At 35.6% G+C, this 24,172-nt stretch overlaps 1 protein-coding gene across 1 annotated transcript; it reads right to left on the reverse strand.

Annotated features, from left to right (window-relative positions):
- Positions 1 to 762: 762 nt before the first annotated feature.
- LOC130050316 (uncharacterized) lies at positions 763 to 8,079 on the reverse strand. The gene is made up of 5 exons (XM_056150030.1): positions 7,988 to 8,079; positions 7,013 to 7,253; positions 1,530 to 1,607; positions 1,221 to 1,457; positions 763 to 1,068 (listed from the first exon to the last, which is right to left on the reverse strand). The coding sequence occupies exons 1-5, from the start codon at positions 8,036 to 8,038 to the stop codon at positions 824 to 826; spliced, it is 852 nt and encodes a 283-aa protein (XP_056006005.1). The 5' UTR covers positions 8,039 to 8,079; the 3' UTR covers positions 763 to 823.
- Positions 8,080 to 24,172: the final 16,093 nt, after the last annotated feature.

The following is a 24,172-nucleotide window of genomic DNA, read 5'->3' on the forward strand; positions in this document are numbered from 1 at the left end:
AAAGCATTACATTTTATTGTGTAGATTTGCAACATGAGTTACAAATTACCACAACCCTTTTGTATAACTAAATACACACTTTGTTTGATGTATATGAAATCAAATCGTTGTGATTAAAACGAAATAGCAGCAATACTCCCGCATTAGAATTGCAGAGAATGAAAAAAAAAGTTTGATAAAAACCTGATTATGTCATTCATACAATATACATGTATCGCCCGAAATTAGTATACTCGTGGTATATTTAAGGTCTGATGTTCAACTAATGAAAGGCGAATATAAAGAACAGTGATTAGTTTCATAAATCCCACAAGCAATACAAGAAAACAATTGGGGAAACACGGACCCTGGACATACCAGAGGTGGGATCATGTGTCAAGGAGGAGTAAGCATCCTTTGCCGCAAGCCCTATGTCTTGCTCCGATAAACGGAGTACTCCGTGGTCAAAATAGTGTGCAATAGGCATAACACTTGTGGTTTGAAATCATATCCTTTGTGCAATTTTACAGTGTGTAGGTGTATTTCATAAGACTGAAATTAAACGATCTGAGTTACCGTGGAACAAATTTAAAAATGCAAAGAACACAAATATTTCATTTGGATCAGATTGGAAATACTTTGTTTGATATCTGCCAACACATTGTTGTTTTAAAAGAATTGTGAGCGATGCAATGAAGCAAATATAAGACATTTCGACGAAATAGAATATATCATTATTCTTATCATTCCCTCAATCAAGTTTGGAAAAGAATAACACAGCTATTAATTCTGAAACAAATCTCTTTATTGTGTGGAAGTATTTCAATTGTCCTATCCGATACCTCTATGCCTTGGAGCAGACAGCACACACAAGTTCCCGCCCGTTTACGTATGGTGGACATTTCAATGATCCACATATTGCCTCCACGGAATAGAAAAGATTGCCATTGTGGTTAGAATGACCCCCAGTTAAGGTATCAGGGTTCTTATCCACACACGTGTAGGTTGTGGCAGCAGCCTGATTATAATGCCCCGCCATGAGATATCCATCGTATTCCAATTTCCAACCTTTGTAACAAGTTTTCCTTGCTAAAGTAATGAGAAACAACACTTAGATCTTTAGTATTTTGGAAACTATTTTGTATATTTTTTTTATCTTTGATATCTGTGTCAATGCTTTAAGGTTGGTTAAATCATGATATGTGGAATATTAGGAATGACATGAATTGGTTCAAACGTACCTGGGAATACTCTAAGAACAGATCTATTATGTACCAGGCAGACCGCGCACGGTACGTCATGGTCATGGAGGCTACGCAAGTTACTCAGAGAACTGCTAGTTTGGTATTCTGCTCCATATACATAAGCTTTATTGCCGTCTGTTCCATCTTTGTACTGGCCCCATTCAGGATCTCTTGGTAAACAAAGGGGATCAACAGCCGCTCCCGAGTGGGTATAATGTGACCCACCTGTAATTCCTGTCAAAGAAGGATAATATTTACATGAGTATTGCCGCATTGCAGTATATCAATTACTACATGTACACTTACCAGAGAGAACCAGCTCAGCATTCGAGGGACATGTCTTCTTTCCCCATCTCGTATAGACAACGCTTCTGTTTCTTCTACCTGTATCAGAAAGACAATAAAAGCAACAACTTGATTTACTTAAAAAAGGAACTGCAAGACTTGGACCATAAATGTGTGTTTCTAACAGACTTAATATTCTAGGTTGAAATAAAGATATGTTTTCAATCAATTTTTACATCCCTATATCATGATGAGGCAAACGGATTAATCCGAGTCATTATAGTGAGTCTAAAAAACGTTTAAGAATAGTGAATTTTCCATAATTTAAACACGATAGTGATCACTTTTATCGATGTATATAAAAATAATAACTGAGTTATGAAAAATTATCGAATGTTATATGATAACTCCTGTTTTAGTAAATTTAAACCCAACCATTGAAATGAATTTATTTTCATTTTGAATAAATATTTTCTTTAATAATAACATTTTCTCCGGCCGAACTCGCATTCATATTCATATCTAGTGACCAGTCCTTCAAAACATTACTTTGTTAAACACCATCTTTATTCTCCGCACACGTACTCTTAATTGTATATCAAATAGATCCCGAAAAGGGGCGGAAGTGGGTATCTAAGATAAATTATGTGAAATTTTCTGTGCTACATTTTAAATATTTCACTTAGGGTAGTTATGTTTATTCAACATTTCATTGCTATGTCCGTGCTTTATATCAAATATTTCAGATGCAATTTATATCTTGTATGATTCTTCGAAATGTACATTTCCGTTAAATAGCTGTATCACATTTCCATTCTCAATGACCCTGTAGCATGTGACAGCGTGGCGAAAGTTCAATCATCATTAAAAGGAAGTTTTTTTTTACTTGCCTAAATGGTCGAGCGATTTAGCGCGCTGGTTACATGCTGCTATGATATTTGGTTCCACAGGTCGTGAGTTCAACCTCAGGTAGATGAGGAAGTGGGTATCCAAAACAAAATAAAGGGAAATTTTCTGTGCTTTATATGTGATATATCTTTACATAAGGCAATAATGCTTATCTAAGAGTCCACTGCTATTTCCAATTTCATAACTTCTATAAGCAATACAAAATAGAAAGTTGGAAAACACGGACGCCTGTAGCCTGGATATACAGGAGGATCAGGTGCCTAGGAGAAGTAAGCATCCCCTGTCAACTGATCACATATATATATATATATATATATCCAAATTGTGTTTTTAAAAAAAATCACAGTGTCCGGTATAAAATATTAAAAGAAATAGAATAAACAGTACACAAAGTTAAAAATTTAACGCAAGCGCTTTCATTTTATAATCCTCAGGCGTTACATTTTAAAATAGTTTTGAAATGGTTTGACGTCATAAAGGCGTCCTAACATTTCACGTACATAACGACGTCATAAACGAATGAAGGGAAAAGGATTTTACGTTAAGCATATTATGACGTCATAGATAATAACAGTAAACATATTTTACAGTAAGCTATTGAGAGCCGGTTTTAAAGTCTTAATAAAGTGTCTTTCTTTTTCTCGTCGGGAAATAGTATTTTCTGTATACAGTTTATAAAACGGAAATACATTGAATTGTCCGTGGCCACACACATCTATATGTTCACTAACTTTAATTTTTCTGTATTCGGGTGCTGAAATGTGTTGTTTATGAACTCGTATACGAGTTCGCAGAGTAGTTCCAGTTTCACCGATATAATGTTTTCCACAGCCAGCACATGTTATAACATAAATTAAATTTTTGGTGGAGCACGTCATATCTGAATTTACCGTAAATTCCTTGTTGTTAAATTCGAACGAACTTCCTTCCCTTAAGTATGGGCACGTTCCGCATCGCCGATCGTCACATTTGGTAACGGTGAAAATTTTTTTGTTGGACTTTTCCTGAAAATTAGATTTACATAACAGTCTCCTAAGATTTTTCGGTTGTCTCTTGCTGTTGATAAAAGTATATTTCTTCATAATTTTCCCCATTTTTTCATCTGTTTTAGTAGGTCGTTGAGTTGCCGAACGATAGGTGTAACATTAGAGTTCCTTGGGTTGTATGTTGTAACAAACGGTAAAATGTGTGAATTTGTTGTGGGATTGATTTTGGATTTATTGATAAGATTTTCTCTATTGAGTTCTCTGGCTTTCTTGATTCCGTCGTTTATAAGTTTGATTGGATAATTCTGTTTTTGTAAATAACTATTTAATTCCCCTAAACGTTGTTCTCTGGTAGGTTCTTCGCTAACGATGGTACATATTCTTCTGGCGAGGTTGTAAGGTATGGCACGTTTTGTGTGTCTTGGATGCGAGGACGAAAAGTGTAAATACTGGTGAGTGTCCGTGTGTTTGTAAAAAATATCTGTAATTATTTTATCCTCCTTTTTGATAACAGAAACATCCAGGAATGGTATACAAGATGTACTGTAATCCATTGTGAATTTTAAATTGATATCCAATTCGTTTAGAATGTTCTTAAATTTATTCAAATCCGTAATGTCTTTGTTCCAAATAATGAAGCAATCATCCAAGTATCTTTTCCAGTTTTGTCTTATATATAGACCGAATTGTTCATCAAATGATTTTTTAATTTTTTGGTATAATAATTCCTCTAAATAGCCGAGTGTAAGTGTGGCATATGTTGGAGCCATTTTGGTTCCCATTGCGGTACCTTTATCTTGAAGATAGTGTTTGTTGTTGAATGTGAAAACATTGTTTTGTAGTACAAGTGCTGTTGCCTCTAAAATAAAGTCTTTAGAAAAACGTTCATCTATTTGTTCTGGGTGTTTATCTATCCAATATTCTAGTGCTTGAAGTCCTAGTGGACAAGTAATATTAGTATATAAATTAACAACATCAAACGTTACTAATATTAATATAATATAATATAATATAATATTAATATTAATATTCCGACGAGAAAAAGAAAGACACTTTATTAAGACTTTAAAACCGGCTCTCAATAGCTTACTGTAAAATATGTTTACTGTTATTATCTATGACGTCATAATATGCTTAACGTAAAATCCTTTTCCCTTCATTCGTTTATGACGTCGTTATGTACGTGAAATGTTAGGACGCCTTTATGACGTCAAACCATTTCAAAACTATTTTAAAATGTAACGCCTGAGGATTATAAAATGAAAGCGCTTGCGTTAAATTTTTAACTTTGTGTACTGTTTATTCTATTTCTTTTAATATATATATATATATATATATATATATATATATATATACAATGCAACTGAAATGACCAACGACACGAAGAAACAGTTTGTCAAATTTTTGGGACGACTTACATAATGTGTTCAATATTAGGAGAGAGTGATAACAAAACAACAAGAGGCCCATGGGCCACATCGCTCACCTGAGTCACCTTGGCCCATATCTGAAGACTTTCCATATATATTTGCATGGAAAACCTTAGTGCCTATTATGGTCCAAACTACCCTTTGCAAACTTGAATCTACACCATGTCAGAAAGCTTTCATGTAAATTTCTTTGGCCCAATGGTTCTTGAGAAGAAGATTTTTAAAGCTTTTTCTTATATTTGTATGTAAAACTTTGACCCCCCCCCCACTTGTGGCCCCATCCTACCCCCGGGGGCCATGATTTGAACAAACTTTAATCTGCACTATGTCAGAAAGTTTTCTTTTAAATATCAGCTTTTCTGGTTCAGTGGTTCTTGAGAAGAAGATTTTAACTATATATTTGTATGTAAAACTTTGATCCCCTATTGTGGCCCCATTCAACCCCCCGGAGCCCATGATTTGAACAAACTTGAATCTGCATTATGTCAGGAAGCTTTCATGTAAATCTCAGCTTTTCTGGCTTAGTGGTTCTTGAGAAGATTTTAAAAGTTTTTTCTCTATATATTTGTATGTAAAACTTTGATCCCCCCTTGTGGCCCCCATCCTACCCCCGGGGCCCATGATTTGAACAAACTTGAATCTGCACTATGTCAGAAAGTTTTCATGTAAAAATGAGCTTTTCTGGCTCCGTGGTTCTTAAAAAGAAGATTTTTAAAGATTTGTCCTATATATTTGTATGTAAAATTTTGATCCCCTGTTGTGGCCCCATCCAACCCCCGGGGCCCATGATTTGAACAAACTTGAATCTGCTTTATGTCAGGTAGCTTTCATGTAAATCTCAGCTTTTCTGGCTTAGTGGTTCTTGAGAAGATTTTTAAAGTTTTTCCCTATATATTTGTATGTAAAACTTTGATCCCCCTCGTGGCCCCATCCTACCACCGGGGGCCATGATTTGAACAAACCTGAATCTACAATATGTCAGGAAGCTTTCAGATAAATCTCAGCTCTTCTGGCCCAGTGGTTCTTGAGAAGAAGATTTTTAAATAACCCCACCCTATTTTTGCATTTTTGTGATTATCTCCACTTTGAAAGGGACATGGCCCTTCATTTGAACAAACTCGAAAGCCCTTTACCCAAGGATGCTTTTGGCCAAGTTAGGTTGAAATTGGCCCAGTGGTTCTGGAGGAGAAGTGGAAAATGTGAAAAGTTTACGGACAGACGCACAGACGGACAGACAGACAGACGAACAGACAGACGGACGCCAGACAAAATGTGATCAGAATAGCTCACTTGAACCTTCGGTTCAGGTGAGCTAAAAACTACATGTGAATACACCTAGCACTGCAACTACACTAAATCTACAAACGTAGTTACATTGCAGAATATATGTTTTTTTGGAGTTTTAGGCTTGCCAATCAATGTAAAAAGTGGAGCGATCTAGGACATGCCCTATTCGTTCAAAGAGCTGATCCAGAATGTACGAAGTAGTAATAAGTAGTAATAATAGACTTAATTAATCTCAGGTGGAACGAGTTAAGAACATTACGTTAATAAGTAGTAAAGTTAACTCGTAATCGGAGAAATTCTATTTTACGTGTACAAGATACATATCTATATAAGGGCGGATCCAAAAGAAAAAGACAGGAGGTCCGGTTCCCCCTTTTTGCGGACGTATATGTTTATTCAGTTTTAACAATACGTTGAGTCGGAATTATATGAGAGGTGGATACTTTCATATAATGAATTTCAAGATTGTGGCTTTAATTTGTTTGACCTTGATAAATGTATTTTATGTTATATATATGCATATATATTCTTAGGAAATAACGCTCAGAAGCATGTGGATTTGATAAATATTGCAAGCAATCTTATAGCCACTTGATTTTTCATTTCAAATAATTATAATTTATTCAAAAATGATTGTTTACAATTTCTTGTCTGTTACAAATAAAGTATTATACAAATGAAATTTTACATATACATGTATACTTAATCTTTTTGTATTATTTCAATTATATGACGACTTTGTATCTCATCTCGTTTGAAGTCCTTTCTTAAAGTATGTTGTTTTTGATTAGTTGGAAGTCCTTAGTGTACAAAATGCATTAAAGAAAATTATAGATAGAACGGGGGAACTAAGCCGAAGGGATTGATGAAAAAGTATAGTATAGTCTTGTACCTTTTTTCTCAAAATCAGCTTTCATTTGTTCCTTGAATACATTCATAGATCTCTGCATGGTATTTGTGAACCTTAGGAAGTCCTGCTTCAATGCTTTAATTTGATAATCTCCGAGAGCGGACGACAATTGTCCAGAAAGGAAGCCATGTAAGATGTCTTTGCAACTTCCGGTTTGTGTTTCAACTTGTGAAACATGGACCATCAGTAGGAAGGTTGGTAAAATCATCATTTTATATGTAATCTAACAAAAAGGGAAATATAAATAAAAATGCTAATAATCATTTTCAACATATCATCACCAAACACACAGATATAGCTAATGTTCTACAACATACAAGTGTATTATAGTATTCAACACGTATTACCGGTACATGGAAAGTATTTGTGTGGCTTACAACACTAATACAGCGGTGGATCCAGGGAATCAAAACAGAATACAATGTTGAAAGTCACGTATGCGAAATAAAAAACCTCAAAACATTTCATCAAATTATTTTCATTTATGAATGTTAGAAAATTTATGTGAGAAAGATGGGACCCAAGAAAATCGGTTTGAAGGTTTCAGAAATAGAACTTTCGAAATTTTCCTTTGAATGAAAGGTGAAGGTATCGAACAGTAATCAATTAAATGCATAACATATCCTATACATGTATTCATTCGATTTAAACAATTTACACGTTGAATTGGAAAGGAAAAATGTCAAACGCAATTAACTGGTATGATCAATTCTAAGTTTGATTTTGTAAACAAACAAACCAATTAAGCAAATCATATGGAAATGCATTGTTGGCTCTCAAGTATGATAAAAATGTCTTTCCTGGAGGATGCAAACATTTCGAAACTAAAAACACATCACAATTTTCATAATCCAGATCAATAAATTGACTGGTTCTTGGGAAGGTATTGGATTTGTACTTTTTTAATTGTGGACAACTTCAATTATGTTGATAAGAAAGTAATATTGATAGACTTACATCTTGAGTTATTTTCCAGAATAAGAAATCATAAATGCATTTATTACACATGCACCAGTCTCAATGAAAAAGTTTTAGGACATATACATAGGTAACAATATGACGCATTCCATATATATGGTTCGTGACAGAATAATCTCATTAAAAGGTAACTAGATACTAACATTAGTATATACGATCACTGTTTGTTTTCATCACTTGTCCATGTACACAATAACTTAATTATGCGTTTTCTAATATATGTTTGCCTTGATAACTAAACTAATTAAAATGAAATCCTTGTGGTGAACGTTTGCTCTACAGACATAAATGACAGAACATGTAATGATATTAAACTGATTTGTTGATTTGTTTTAGAAAAGGTCTTCTCTGACATACATATAGATACGTAGATTCTTCATTCAGAAAAGTGTTAAATACCATCGTACTCATGTCAATGATTCTACATTATTTTCTCTTGGAATTAAAAATTTCGTGATATCAGTGATATACGGTACGTAACAAAGTATGCTGCTAAGTAAATATATTAATAAAACAATTGGCTTTATGACCATGACTTGACCTAGGGTATGTTAAATTTACGTAGAGAAGCCATTGTGCTAAAATAAACTTAATATACAGCACAACCAGCCGCAAGTCATCTGACCTACTACCCGAATTGAATAGTGACCTTAACTTAATATCTGAATAGACCAGTAGGTGTGTCGAAGTTTAATATTTATTAATTGGATCAGAAACAGGATGCAAATTTACATATATGGTGGAAAGGGTCGCATGCAAACTTTTTGTGGGGAACTGGGGAGGCGGCCAGTGTGCCAATTTGACTACCAAAGTAGGGGCAACACAGGGAGCCCTATGTGGACATAGGTGCCCGAACCTGAACGAGTCCCCACATTCTAAGGGAGGTAGAGATCTCTGCGCATCTCACCGGTCTCCTGCGTGCTACCTGGTTTAATTAGCAAGTGCGGAGCAAGCTTGTAGACCCTCCTACAGTTGTCGCAACATGCACCAGTCTGTAGCATCCCCTCCTTTGGTAGGAGGTGGATGTGGCCCCAGCTATGAACTAGCTGAGAGCCCCACGAATTAAACTTTAGCAACTTATGCAAGAAATTAGTATTTTCTATGAATATCTACTGACCCTTGACCTAGTTTAATGGTCGTCTAGAGGGTACACGTGAAATACCTGCCCCCTGATTTAGTAGTAGGTGGGAGGAGAGCCGGTTTTGGCGCAGAATTAGTGATCAACTACCCCAACGCACTCCCCAGTCCGCCACAGGCATTGGAACAATGTCCCCCACAAAAATTGATATTTGTATGTTTGTTTCCTTTTTTCTTCATGCATACTTGAAATTGGAGTCACTTAAACAGTGGGGTGGGTGACGTGCAACCGCGTCGTTGCCCAGGTCCCCCAGGCGCGAGGGGAGAGCATTTATCTCTACGCTCCCCTCTCCGTACCCCCTGTACACTCTCAAGCAATGGTTACTAAGACCAAGTTATCACCAAATTGACACATTTCGGTAATCGCTCTCAACTTGAAGATTACCTGCATTTCCTGTAATTTTCGTGGGAATATTTAAAACTTTCAGGATTTCCGACCAGTAATTAGATTGAATTCTGAGGTTGATCATTGCAAAAAGTGTAACCTCGAAGGTAATGAATTAACAACAAGGTCATCTCAATTCTGCAGGGTGGGCGACGTGCACTCTCGTCCGTCACCCAGGCCCCCTGGAGGCACAATGGGAGAGCGTTTATCTCTATGCTACTCCCTTCGAACCCCCTTGCGTACTCTCAAGCAATGGTGACTTAACCAAGAGGTCACTGGTATCACCAAATTGACACATTTTGATAGTGATTATGAAAGTTGTAAATTATTTGAATTTCCTGGATTTTTCAAGGGAATAGCTAAAACTTCAGGATTCCTGACCAAAATTAGACTGAATTCTGAAATGACCATTTCAAAATGTGTAATCTCAAAGGTGACGTAAGATTAGCAACAAAGTGGTCGCAGTTCAGGCGGACTATAAGACTTGTGAGCTCTGAATAACTCCTATGATGGAAAGCAAAACTTGGACAAAATTTCCAAACAGTAATTTAGCAAACCATCTCCCAGTCCTACTGGAGGAAAATTACGCCCCATAACTGAAACTGGTGTACCTCTAAAGGATTCCGATTGATTCTGAAGAGTGTTATCAGAAAATTCTAGAATAATTTTGAAGTCTGAATTCCGTCAAAAAAGATCTAACTACAAGTCCCAAATACTTCCGTAAAAACTAAGGTAATGATAGCAGAATGGCACATTGCTAAATACCATTTTCGACGATTCCTAAGATAAGCATTATAATCTGTAATGAATCAAACTTTTTCGACCGGAAATTCCTCATAAATTTGTCAAACTAATCCAAACGTTCCAGAACCAATGAGAATTAACCCAAACTCAGCTAAGAATTAAAATTAAGACCGATTACTCGAGCCAAAATACGAAAATTACCCAGCCCATTAACACCCCTAAGCCTTTCCCCTTAAAGCCAAGCCTCCTCGGAAAAAGTTGGATAACAAAACATGACACTTCCTGACGTGGTTTCTCGACTGCTGGAACCATACAAACTCCAATAAATGCCTATTGAATGAATTATGGAAAGAAAAATTCAACGCCGAATACATCTGAGACAAAACCAGTCAATTATTTACATGAAAATGGAATGGAGTGTGATTGACTTAAAGTTAACCAAACAATAACTTTTGGTTAGGCTTGACATTGAGAATAAACAACAACGAACCGATCGACAATCTGCAAGTCCGAACTTAAATTGAGATTGTGGACAATTATCGGAAACAAACACTGCAATTAAATGCAACGAATGATATGGAACTAGGGTCTCTGTGCTATGGAAATTGCTAAATATCCAAAGAACGAAAAGGTGAGAATACACTGCGACTCGTACGCTGTGATACTGGTTCTAGCACAAACCTGAAACGTGTGTACGAAATAGCATATAACGCTCCACGTCACGTACGTTGTCGGAATCATCTGTAAACTACATAAAATAAAAAGAGGCAAATTGCTGAAATAGCAAGAATACCACGTAATTGCATAGGGATGTTAATAATAGATAAGTACTATAAAGTTAATAACTCTGCATAAATTGACCGGTGAGGTCCTTGGTACCTAAAATTGTGATCGTGCGTAGTAAAAGCCCGTGAACCCCTGTGGCCGTGAATAGCAATGCCTACCCTGAAACTTGGGCCAAATAATGCCTAGCAAGTAAACCTAGCGAGATAATGTAGTGGTTGCCCACATTGCAAATTGAACCTCATGGTAGGTTGAGGTCCGAGCCCCTGGACTATGCAGTGCCGACATTTTGGCACAATCAGGTATACCTGAACGTTATCCAGGTTCATCGTGTATGACATGTAATTGAATAAATACAAGTAACGCGACATAATGAACTGATTACAGAATGGGACGAATTAAAAGTAAGCAAGCCTTGGAATTTGTAGCATGATCTGACTATCTGGTGCCCTTTGCTTGACCGACTCGCTAGCCATGCCTATGAAAGGTCATGAAACCTACGTTTACAAAGTACCTTGAATCATGAATGGCATTTTGGCCAAATAGATACAATCAAAATTGTGCCATAGGTTTGCCATTGGGATACATACTAATAGAGCACCGGCAATGCTAAGTATATTAGGTGGTGTAGGACATGGCCAGGATATGAATTTACATATGGCGGCTGCCAGAAGATACATAGAGAAACTAAGTATGGGCTATGTTGTGCGGGTGCCTTACGACAGCCGGTAGAATTTGAACTAAGTGAATATTAAGGAATATCAAATAAATGCAGCGACTCACCATGTTGACCTTGAGAAGGGATGGTAGCCTTCGTCAGAGATTAGACGACTATCGCCGGCTGAATAGGTACCTCCTGCCTTCAGGGCAGGGGGAGGACCAGCGTTGTCGTGCTTCACTGCCTGCCTGGTATGCCGTCCTTGTCTCGAGCTCCAGTCCCGTGGAGATCCCGCTTAGAAAGGTCCGTGTGTGGTGGCACGATAAAAATCGCTCCTCGCAAAGCGGCCGAGCACAGGCCAAAATTCGGAAACCCATCACCGACAGTGGTGACGATTCTATTCAGGTTGACCATAAGAAAGGCGTTCGCCCGGGATTAAACCTCCATCACCGGCTGAATGGGTACCTCCTGCATTTAAAAGAGGGGGGTGACCATGACGTTGCCGTGCTTCACTGCCTTGCCCTCCTAGTCTCGGACTCAAGTCCCGTGGGGATCCAGGATAGAAAGGTCCACAACACCCATCACAGTTGTAACAGGTCGTCAAATTAAACCGCGGGTCCGAGTTATAGGTGGCAGGATAAAAATCGCTGAGGCTGAGGCTCCCCGTTAAGTGGCCGAGAAAACGCCTATCTCAGGCCAAAGTTTAGCAATCCATCGCCGACAGTGGTGACCATTCCATTGTTGGAATAGATGGTTTATTGCATTGCTTATAGGAATTAGATAGGTCACAGTTCGTTATCTTCACCATGGACAAAAGAAATCAAAAACCAATCGATCGGTATTGCTTCTATTTGTCCCCTTTTTTGGTTTCTTTTCTTTGGCTTCATCCTGTTGCTGCACTGGTAAAGGGTTGTTTGGCTGCGTATACGATTGCACGATGTTAATAAATTAGCTCGATGGCAATGGATTGTCATTAAGAAAATAATTTTTCACAATATGTTGAATCGAGGTTTGAGCAGAATGAAAAGTTAGCTCGTTCCCCGTTATGCAGAATTGTAAGAGGCAAGATAGTTCGAACTAGGTTTATTTCGTAAACGGTAAGAACTGTATTAGCCAATCTTAATTAATTGTGGACTATTTGATATGTATCAAATAATCTTGATTATTGTAATTGTAATTATCAAAGATGAAATGCAGAAAATAACTACGGGGAATCACCCAATGAAATGATGACTACGCAACATATATTTTGTAAGTGTATTGGCGATGATTGACCATGACTGCTTATAAACGTGGGGAACAGGCATCAATGCTTGCCTTAGAGGGCATCCCTAAAAGCAAGAAAGATGTTTGAGCCCAGGGAACAGATGCTCAGATTGTTTGCTCACCTAGTCCATAATAGAAAATTTGAAAATGGCAATTCATGAAAACTTAGCATAAAACCACTATTGGTAAACCAGTATGCCGCCAACATGTGAAAACATTGTCCGCAGCCATGACGATTGGGAGTCATTGATGGAAACAATCAGGTTTGACTTGACCTATAAAACACATCAAAAGAAAACGAAGCAGCAGTAGATCTACCCGTTGGAAAGAAATATATGTAATTAAACAGAATGATAATCATCAACCAGCCTAATAAATTATGCACAAATGTGAGAGAAAAGATAATATATAATCGATGTGCACATACATGTGAATAAAATATTCATTGTTTCAGAATAAAAATATGTTTTCGTACGTGTTCGAGGTACCTGGGGAAGATGCAGATATTCGTGATCATGTGGGATTGTAAACTATAAGGATATCCTTTATGTAAACTGGAGATAGGTTGTTGAGAGATTTGAAAGTATGAAGAAGGATCTTGTATTGAATTCTGTATTCAACTGGGAGCCAGTGAAGATCAATCAGAACAGGAGTAATAAGGTCGATTTTTTTTATCGTGTTATTAATCTTGCGGCTGTGTGTTGTGCCCTCTGAAGTTTGCTGGTGTGTTGAGAATGAAAACTATAAAGCAACGCATTTCCGAAATTTAATCTGGATGTAACAGAGTTTCATCATTCTTTTTTTTTATTTGCAAATGATTCATTCATCATTGTTAAATGGACGGATACAGCCAATTCTGTGAATGTTCACATATGCTGAGTGGATAAAAGAGAGACAGTGGTTTTCCATGGTAAGGGACTTGTCAAAGAATACGCCTATTTGTTTTTTCAAAAGAGGAATCACTTACAACACAGTCACCAAATTCAAGATCAAAACTGCTCATATCTCTAAGTCTGTGTTTTGATGCGAAGACTACAAAGTCAGTCTTATCTTCATTGAGTTTGAGGAGGTTGATATTCATTCACATACGTATATCCGATAAACAACTGGAGAGTCTTTTAGACATATAGGTCCGATTGTCATCAGGTTCAACGATGATATATATCTGGATAATTCATATCATGACGTCTGCATACTTCCCCTAAGGGTTTTGAAAAAAGACAGTAGAGTTTCGGACCCAAGACTGAGCCTTGCGGTACACCACATTCGAGGGGACAAGCATCGGACAACAATAAACCAACGGTAACACGTTGATATATAACACTACAACAGAACCAGTGATACCGAACATGTTGTCCATACATGTACGTTACAATCGGATATTGTGATCTATGACATCGAAAGCCGCTGCGAGGTCGATCAATGCAAGGATAGCGGAACTGTTAATGTCCAGTGCACATATAATGTCATGATCTACCTTCATGAACGTCCCGTTCTGTACGCGGACTGAAAATTGTCATGCAGTTAATGCATCTCCAAATGAGCTTCGATTCGTTTTACATTAACCTTTTCGAGAATCTTTGAAACGAACGATATATTTGACACAGGGCGATAGTTGTTGAAAATTTCTTTGTCAAGCTCTGGCTGTTTCAGTAATGGTTGAACAATTACCTGCTTAAAGTCACTAGGAAAAATGGATTCCAACAGCGACTTGTTTATGATTAAAGTGATGGATGGCAAGAAACTCTCAATGCATTGTTTTAATAGATATTATTCCTCAAATCGGATTCATATCGAAAAGCTTTAAATTACGGAATGCCCTTATCTTCCTAGTTTCCCTAATTGTAGGCTGACAATTGCCTTGGTGCAATATAAACTGCACTACTCATTCTCATTGAAAAAGTAAATAAAGTCACATTTGTTTAATATTCTCTTTCAATAGCAACATCGACATCATGTTTTGAAAGTAGTACTGGATTCTGTAGTTCATTTGATATTTTGCTGCACGTTACCTTCTAAGGTAGTGTAACATTTTTCTTGGATGTTTGCATTAATTTTATTTACAAATACAACATGTCATGAAGTGGGATGTTATCTGACGTGTTTAATACAATTGTTAAACCGTTCTTTACATACTCATTTTGACGACAGACCACTCCGTTTACCTGATCAAGAGTACGACCGGTCAACAGGGGATACTCACTCATCCTACGCACATGATTCCACCTCTGTTGTTTCCAGGGGTGGTTCTTAAATATTTTTAATGTTTATGATATTATGCAATTGATAACTGTTCGTGATCTTCACTTTTTTAAAGCATAGAGTTTGTTTCTCTTATCGTGGATAATCTTTTCCCGAGGATACTTGTCGCTTAATACATGTTCTACCCTGATACGATACAATATTGGCTGATTTGTCGCAAAGTTTAAAAAGTTGTCATTCCGTGGAGTCAAAGATTCACACAACTTCATGACAACCTTAATAAATTCTTCATCATCAACTTCCCATATTCATATAGCAATATTGCATCATCACCTGCTTGTGTTTATTGTTTGTTGGTTGATTGATTGTATATTGTTTAACGTCCCACTCCAGAATTTTTCACTCATATGAGACCATTGCCGGTGAAGGGCTGTAAAATTTAGGCCTCTGCTCGGTGCTTATGTCTCTCAACTGATTTCAAACGCGAGAACATGTTCTGTGTAAAGTCAAATTTTAAATGGAGTCAGGCTACAGACAAAACGTTGATATTACAGGGGTTTCAACAGTCTCCTTTGAATTCAACATTTCGGAATTTCTATGGTCATTTTAATGATCTACACTGTCATCATGTAAGAGATGTATTTTAATACCATATTTTATGTATATGTTAGAAAGAGAAAAAAATATTTTAGCATGACTAGGATTCGAGCCGGGGTTGTTGTGGTCTGGAATGGCCAATCTGGTGTGTTTACCACTTGACTACAATAGCAAAGTTGTTACGCAATAAAAAAATTTCATCGCCACACTCTCAAAAATAATGCAGTCATGTATATTAAGTTTTGTGCAGATTCAGAGTAATGAAAATATTGTAACTTATATTTATAGGTTATAGACTTTGTATGGGAAAATATGACGACCGAGTTTTTTGGCGCGTAGACAAAAAAACGAGGTCGTCATATTTCCCATACAAAGTCTATAACCTTTTTATTGTATACTTTCAATTTCATTAGAAACTAACAATAATTTTATCTTTAACAATAACTTTATCGGTTCAATTGAGTAAAAGATGAAAAACACGAAACATTTGAAAATTAACGGCGTAGAAATTTGATAGTGACGTAATGTTTGCGGGCCGGAATGTTTCCGGGCATATATCGTGTGATATATGCCCGCAAACTTTTAAAGAAAAAAGAAGAGATGAAATTGAAAGTATATAATAATTTGCATTATTTACATGTTTAAAATGGTATTGTTTTTGTAAGAGAAGTTTTTGAAATATGTCAAAACTTGGTCATAGAGATAATTTTTCTCGTGAGCGCCATTTGTGTTTTGGTCTATAGTCAAACTGCACAAAGATTCTCCTGTTTTATGAAGTACATTGTAAGTATTGATTAGAAATCGAGATGCATACAGAGTGTGTAGTATTTGTGTGATATATATTTTTAAGATATATTGTGTAATATGAAATTGGATTATTTAATAGCAATGTTGTCAAAGTTTGCAAGTTGGGTGAAATACCAGAGTAATTCCGATTGCTTTTCTATTATGATTCTATTCTTATTATCAAACTAATAAGATAAGGGTATAGTTTACAGATAGATCAGTCAATGCTGTGTCAGTACGCTAGTCTGTTTGTCTGTCTGTTATTTGGAGACGTTCTGAAATACCAGTGTGTCCCTATCTGGGGTATGTATAATGGTCAGATAGTATGATATCTTGTATGTTTTATATTTAGTTTTTATTATTTATGAACCATGAACCTACATTGTAATATCTGTGCAATAGTGTGTACTAGTTGTATATTTAGTAAAGGTTCATGAAGGTGATGCATATACATATAATTGTAAATAGAGCAGCACATAAAGTACTTGCATTTATTCATGTATTCGTAAAAGTAAATTGAGTATTCATTACTTATTTGATAAATAGTTCATATCATGGTATTTATGTAGAATAATAATCTGAATTTGAAAATCCTTATAATTATTTTTTTGGTAATTTGTTTTCTACAACATTTGTAACTGTGTTTTGTAGATCCATCATCTTGATACAGTTGATACTGATTACTTCATGAATATCATTCAATAAAGAATAAAGTGAGACAAAAAGAATCCAGTTTCTTACAATTACGTCGAATGCTTACTCCTACGCACCTGATCCCACCACTGGTGTGTCCAGGAGTCCGTGTTTGCCCAACTATCTATTTTGTATTGCTTATAGGAGTTATGAGATTGATCACAGTCCGTTATCTTCGCCTTTCTTCTGACATATTTAATACCAACTGTTAGACCTTTCTTTACAAATTTATTTTGTTTGAGGAGTTCGCGGTTTGTCTGATAGTATTGATGAAATTGATCACTGTTCGTTATCTTTACTTTTGCATGGTATTAAAGGTAAGAAGATATACGACTATGTCAATATCTGGTCTTAAAATGAGTAGAATGCAAAATAGGTTGATGTCAATACTTTTCGTAAGAGGTTCATATCCATGAGCAATAACACTAATCTCATTAAGTGCTCAATAAGCATACATGTATGTATAACAATACGGATGACGTCACAGTTGGCGAAAAAAAACAACCGATCAAAAACTCATATCACATATCAGACCGGCACGTAAAAATGCATATCAAACACAGAATCATGTATTATCTCATTAGAACTCTGGGTTTACTCGCTTGTTACCAGACGAAAACAAATATCTACCCTTCGGCCTTTGGGCTAGAAACGATCACTTACTTGCGAACTGAAAGTAGTGAAAAAACGTTAATTGAAAACCATTGCGTGTAATGAATGATCAGTAGAGCTTTTTAAAGCAAGTTCTGCAACGATATTTACAACGCTTAGTATTATTAAAGTACGAAATTCAAAACAGTAGATTTTTGGTCCAATGAAAGGTGAGGATAACGAACAGTGATCAATCTCATAACTCCTATAAGGAATACAAATATATTATTACTACAGTAGCTTGATCCGAGGAGTCGGATCACGTCGAGTTGACAGGCGAGGATCATCAGATCACACGAGACGCGAGGCGTCGAGTTTGATCTGATGATCCGCGTCTGTCAACGAGACGTGATCCAACTCTTCGGATCAAGTTACTGTAGTAATGATAAATTCATTATATACCCTTATGCATTTTAAATCCACATTTATGAGATAATAAATGTAATCCAAATTATCAAAAATACAGACATGCAGTGAAATCATGGTTTGTGTACGCAGTTTTGTTTGTGACGTAGCCAATAATTTAAGCAAAAAACAAAAAAACAACAAAAACGTGTTGATGCATTGTGACATCATTGTGATGTTATCAGTTTCCGAGAATACTGATACGGAATCAGAAAACCACAGGGTAGTGATCCGGAAAACCGGATCACACGCTGTGAAATCCACAGTATCAAAGAACGATACATTAATGGGTATATAATGAAAAATAAATAGTTGGGCAAGCACGGACCCCTGGATACACCAAAGGTGGGATCAGGTGCCTAGGAGGAGTAAGCATCCCCTGTCACATGTACGTTTGCCGGACTCAAGACCCTCCTTCCCTCTTAGATCCCTCTTGCTGGTGCTCTGTATACAATAATACAATACGATTCAACAATACAATTATACAATGCAATAAGTTCCTGAATATATCATACCTCTTAGAAAACTACATTATCATTCATATAATGAAGGTAACCAAACTTAGATAGGCTTCTGATCCCATTCGAATACGTTTTCGGAATATTGATTTGAAATAACAGAATTCTACTACAAACAAAATCAACATTAGCTATTAAAGTTATTCACTTTAGCAGCACATGCTAATAGATAGACATTGTTGATATATTTCAAAGTCAAGTTTAAGTCCACTGTAAGATATTTTTCTGTCTATAATGTAAAGAAATCTAGTCTCTGATTTATCTAAATAATAGTCGTGTAATGTGGTACGTTTTGATACTTTTCTAACAAAAGTTTTGTAATTTCAAAATTAATGCACGTTCATATAAAGCTTTTAACTACAGCAAATCGGATCAAAGGTTTATGTTTAAGTGTATTAAAGTCTTTGCCATAGTGAATCGAAAGATCAAACTGATTTGTATTGTCATTCAAAGTTCCACATATTTCATAGTACAACTCTATACTGTACTATACTTAAATGAAATTCCCCTCTAACATGGTGTATTGTAATTACACAACCTTCAAAATAAGAACATCAGAAGAAATTGGGTCACTCTGCCTCTCTATGCTATCAATAAAACTACCCAAACACCTGTACCTGTTACTCCAATTTCTTGATCCGCTCATGTAAAACACGTTTGTTTTCTCATACAGTATTTGGTCGCAAGTTGCAATGTTTGGATTTTACATTATCAATTTTCTCACTTTGCCTCAAACACCTTATGTGATATGTGATCTACATGTAACATGTACTGGTGCATATTGGATTAAGCCATTTAAAATGTATACCTCATCAGATCAGTGTGGTTCAGATGGTATAAACATTTAAAATACAGATTGACTGTTTGTGTGAAAATCAACATGATGAACAATTGATCAAAGATCCCATACATCTACAAACATAATAACTTAGAGTTCCATAGCATCCATTGATTTATTGCTTTCAAGTGCAATATCATGTATAGGAGATATATAGAAACTGGTGATTTCATCAATTTGGTTTGGAAGGCATTGTCATACTCTATGAATTCATGAGTCTCAAATCGATCTGTATTTTGATTCAAATATTTTGACTTCACAACAGATTTTCCCCAAATGCATATTGCAAGATTTAACTTATAAAACGTGTCCATTGACTGCCCTGTGTTCAATATTACACCTGTTACAACATATCGAGTTTTCCATGGCTTGTTTATGAATTCAAGGTTATAAAGTAGTCGAGGTTTTGTACCAATTTCGAAATATGTGAGATAAGATGTTTGATATTGAAATTAATAAAGTTTTAAAATTAACTCCATATTTCTGTTTCATTTTTTTTTTTAATTCGTAGTTAAAACTCAGATTTGTCTTGATTTTAAGTATATGAATAGGTTGTATTTTCCTTTTATTTTTTCAAAATAATTTACATCAGTAACGCTGGTAAAGTCGTAGGGAACAATTTAACACTGACCATTAATAAATGTTTCTAGAATAGAATGTAAAAGGGATATACAGTAAAATATCTGTATCTCGGATATGGTTTATCTCGAATACCCCATTTGAGTCGAAGTCGACCGCCGGTATATTTATGAATGTGTTCTAAGGCATTACATTTTGAGGTTATGAATTGAAATTACGAACATTCACTTATTGATGTGAGTTGACAATACGCCTCGTCATAATTGTTATGTCATGGTCATTCTTCCTGTTTTCGCAATCTTTAGATTTTACATTATCAATTTTCTCATTCTGTCCTTAAACACCGTATGTGATATATGATCTACATGCAACATGCACTGACTCAACTTGAATTAAGCCATTTAAAATGCATGCCTCATCAGGTCAGTGTGGTTCAGATAGTAAAAACATCTAACATGCAAGTTGATTGTTTGGATGAAATTCAGCATGATAAACAATGGATTAAAGATACCATACATCTACGAACAGAGTAACTTAGAATTCAATAGAATCGACTGATTTATTGCTTTTAAGTACAATATCATGCATAGGAAATATATAGGAACTTGTGATTTCGCCAATTTAGTTTGGAAAACACCCTCATACTCTATAAAGTAATGAGTGTCAAATCGATCTGTATTTTGATTCAAATAGTTTGATTTCATAACAGATTTTCCCCAAACATATGTTGCAAAATGTAACTTACACCTTGTGTTCATTGACTGTCAATATTCCACGTGTTACAACATATTGATTTTTAGATGGTTTGTTTATGAATTCAAGGTTATAAAGTCGTCGATATATTGTAGAAATTGCGAAATATGTGAGATAAGATGTTTGATATTGAAATTGATAATTTTTTAAAGTTCACTTCAAACTTCAGTCACATATCTTTTTTTTTAATTCGTAGTTAAAGCTCAGATTTATCTTGATTTTCAAGTATATGAATAGGTTGTATTTTATTTTTTCAAAATAATTTGCATCAGAATCGTTGGTAAAGTCACAGAAAACAATTTAACATTGGACATTGATAAATGTCTCTAAAATAGAATGTAAAAGGGATATGTATTCATGAATGAAAGGCGAAGATAACGAACAGTGATCAATCGTATAACTCCTATAAGCAATACAAAATAAAGAGTTAGGCAATGTATTATAAGGCATTAAATTTTGAGGTTATGATTTGAAATTACGAACATTCACTCATTGATGTACGTGGACAATACGCCTCGTCATAAACCTTAGGTCATAGCCATTCTTCCTGTTTTCTCCTCACAACAAATGTTAGATGGCACACTTCTGTACCATCCCATTCACATCAAGTTCTGTAACTCTGCTTTCTTTGTAAACGATTTTTCTTTATACTCTTCTATCTACCCTTGTTTAATGTCATTCAATTCGATATTTAGTGTGAATATTGCTGTTAATGGGGTTTTGTTCTGCGTCATACGTCGGATAGCGTGTCTTGAAACAAACGTATTTCCGAGTCCGATTATATCCTCGAATAATAAATGTTATATCTTCGCTGAAAGAAATTTTGACATGGAGGTAATTGTGAATAGTGATGCTTCGCAGTTATTTGCTACTGTTGCTCTCGATTGTAATGAAAAAGGAAATACATGTGCATATATGACCTACATGTATATGATCTCCCTCAATATATTCCGTGATACAGAACCCAATTGGTGACCCATTATTTATACTAATGTTGTATAATTCAAATTCAGTGACCGATACAATGAGCTAAATTTTAGATATTTAATATGATACAGTAACATTCAATTACGCGTAAAATCATACAAGAAATATCAAACATATATCGCGTATGAGCGTGGCATGAACCAAACAGAAATAGTAGCGAAATATCTGCTAATCACAACAGAAAATAAATGCAATCCCACATTATGCCGTCAAAATTCTCCAAACGACAGTGTCAATACTATGATTACGGATGAAAGATTTACAAGACTCGGTGATTATGAATTCGCAAACTGAATTGGATACTAAAAGTACCACGAAATGGAAGAAAAGGGTGGCGAGGACACTCCGTCAGTATCCGATGGATAAGGAACACATAAAATACTTTCAAAGTGGATGTAATCGAGGAATTGCCACTTTTAACCCTTTTTAATATAATATAAGTTCACTGTCAAATCATCGACAAAATAAATTTGTTCTGTAGTCTCTTTGAGTGGTAACAGTGGCAACTTGGTAAAAGGTTCCTTTGATCTTAGCACATAATTTTCTGGATCATAACCAGGCTATACATTTTTAGTTAGTATTGGAATATATTCATCAAGTTAGAATCGCTTGTGTCATATTGCATATTTTTGATAGCTAATTCTTGTTTTAACAAGTATTTTAAGAATTGTATATTTGCAATATATTTGGTTTTTTAGATGAAAATTTCTCTTGGGGATCTGGGTAAGAATGGGTCCTCCGTACCCTTTGCTTGTTCTAGGAGGCGGCTAAATGGGACAGTCCTTCGGATGAGACCACAAGAATCAAGGTCCCATGTTACAGCAAGTGAGGCACAATAAAAATCCCTCCCTTCTCTAAGGCCGTAAGCCCTTCACTGGTAATGGCGACATCTCCATATGAGTGAAAAATTCTCGAGATAGACGTTAAACAATATACAGTCGATCAATCAAAGGAGAAAATGTTATAATTTTTTTCATTATTATGCAGCAGTATCCTGGTTGCATAAAACGTAAGGCAGACCACATTCTCTTTTCCGTGAAGTAGTTGTAAGTTTCAAAAATAAACACAAGCTTTAAAATCACATGTGTACAAGTTGGGTGACAGGAACGATGCATAGAAAATGGTTTCTTCGTTGGTGAGAAATGAAGCAATTACCATTGAAATACAGATAAATAACGCATAGAACCCTTAGCAGTGAACATTAGCTTGAGTTACCCTAGTTTAATACTTAAAGGACACATCTCGTGTTTCGAAAGTATACAGGATTATATGCATTCTGTCTTCCTTATGCTTAGAGAAATTAATTGTACTAGTTAGTTCGCTGAAGCATTGCGATAATTAACCACAATACAGACTTAAATCTAAGCCCCAATTTCAAAAAGCCTAGTTGATTTAGATAAATAGTCACGTGGTAGTGATGTCATATGCGACCTTCGTCGATCAACTTGTTGTAAAAGTAGTGTTAGATAGTTTTAAAAACCCAGGTTTTAGGGGCTTAATTTATTTACCATGGATAACATTTATTTCGATGTTGACAAATTTCCCGAGTCTTATATCTTTTAGCCACCAGTGCATACAAATAGCAACCTAAATGTAGCGAGGAAAGCGAATACGAAATCTGCATTTGCGAATGAACAATGTTTACATGGGATCGCTGTCTAAACACTATTTGGTAATACCATTTCTTGAACCCTTTCTTTACCGGCACATTTTAGAGGTTTTCAAAGACTAAATGACAATATTTTTAAATCGAGTTAAATCTGCATGTATCACCATTTTAGGTAAGCATGTGACATATAATTTTGTTCGGAATTGGACAGGGAACATTTTGTCTATAAAGTTTGTTCATGTTATCCCACGACCTCAGAGTTATACGGGCTCAGAGGTCATTTAAGTGCACAATTCTGCAGTCTTTTTCTCTCTGGAATATATATATTACGACCCCTCTCACTAGATTCGAGTCAAAAATAGGAAATTCTAAATGTATGAGCTGAAGTGTCCTTTAAAATACTACAAAAAATCACAATCAAATTAATCAATTTTATTGAGAAACAATTATATTTGGTTGCTAAGTAACAACATTCATGGTATACTTTTGACCATAATTTTTCTTTCTACATCCATTCGACACAATTTAAACATAATTACATTGCATGATGATTAGTAAATGTCACATTATTTT

Source organism: Ostrea edulis, chromosome 9, assembly GCF_947568905.1.
Source record: "Ostrea edulis chromosome 9, xbOstEdul1.1, whole genome shotgun sequence".
In the NCBI taxonomy this organism is placed as follows: Eukaryota; Metazoa; Mollusca; class Bivalvia; order Ostreida; family Ostreidae; genus Ostrea; species Ostrea edulis.

What these genes read in the sequence shown, in the direction of transcription:
- LOC130050316 (XM_056150030.1), bottom strand. Translation starts at nt 8,038, where the DNA reads ATGTGTAATAAATGCATTTATGATTTCTTATTCTGGAAAATAACTCAA. An exon ending in AGCTGATTTTGAGAAAAAAG is followed by an intron (nt 1,608 to 7,012) that starts GTACAAGACTAT and finishes TTTCTGATACAG; the next exon opens with GTAGAAGAAACAGAAGCGTT. An exon ending in TGCTGAGCTGGTTCTCTCTG is followed by an intron (nt 1,458 to 1,529) that starts GTAAGTGTACAT and finishes CTTCTTTGACAG; the next exon opens with GAATTACAGGTGGGTCACAT.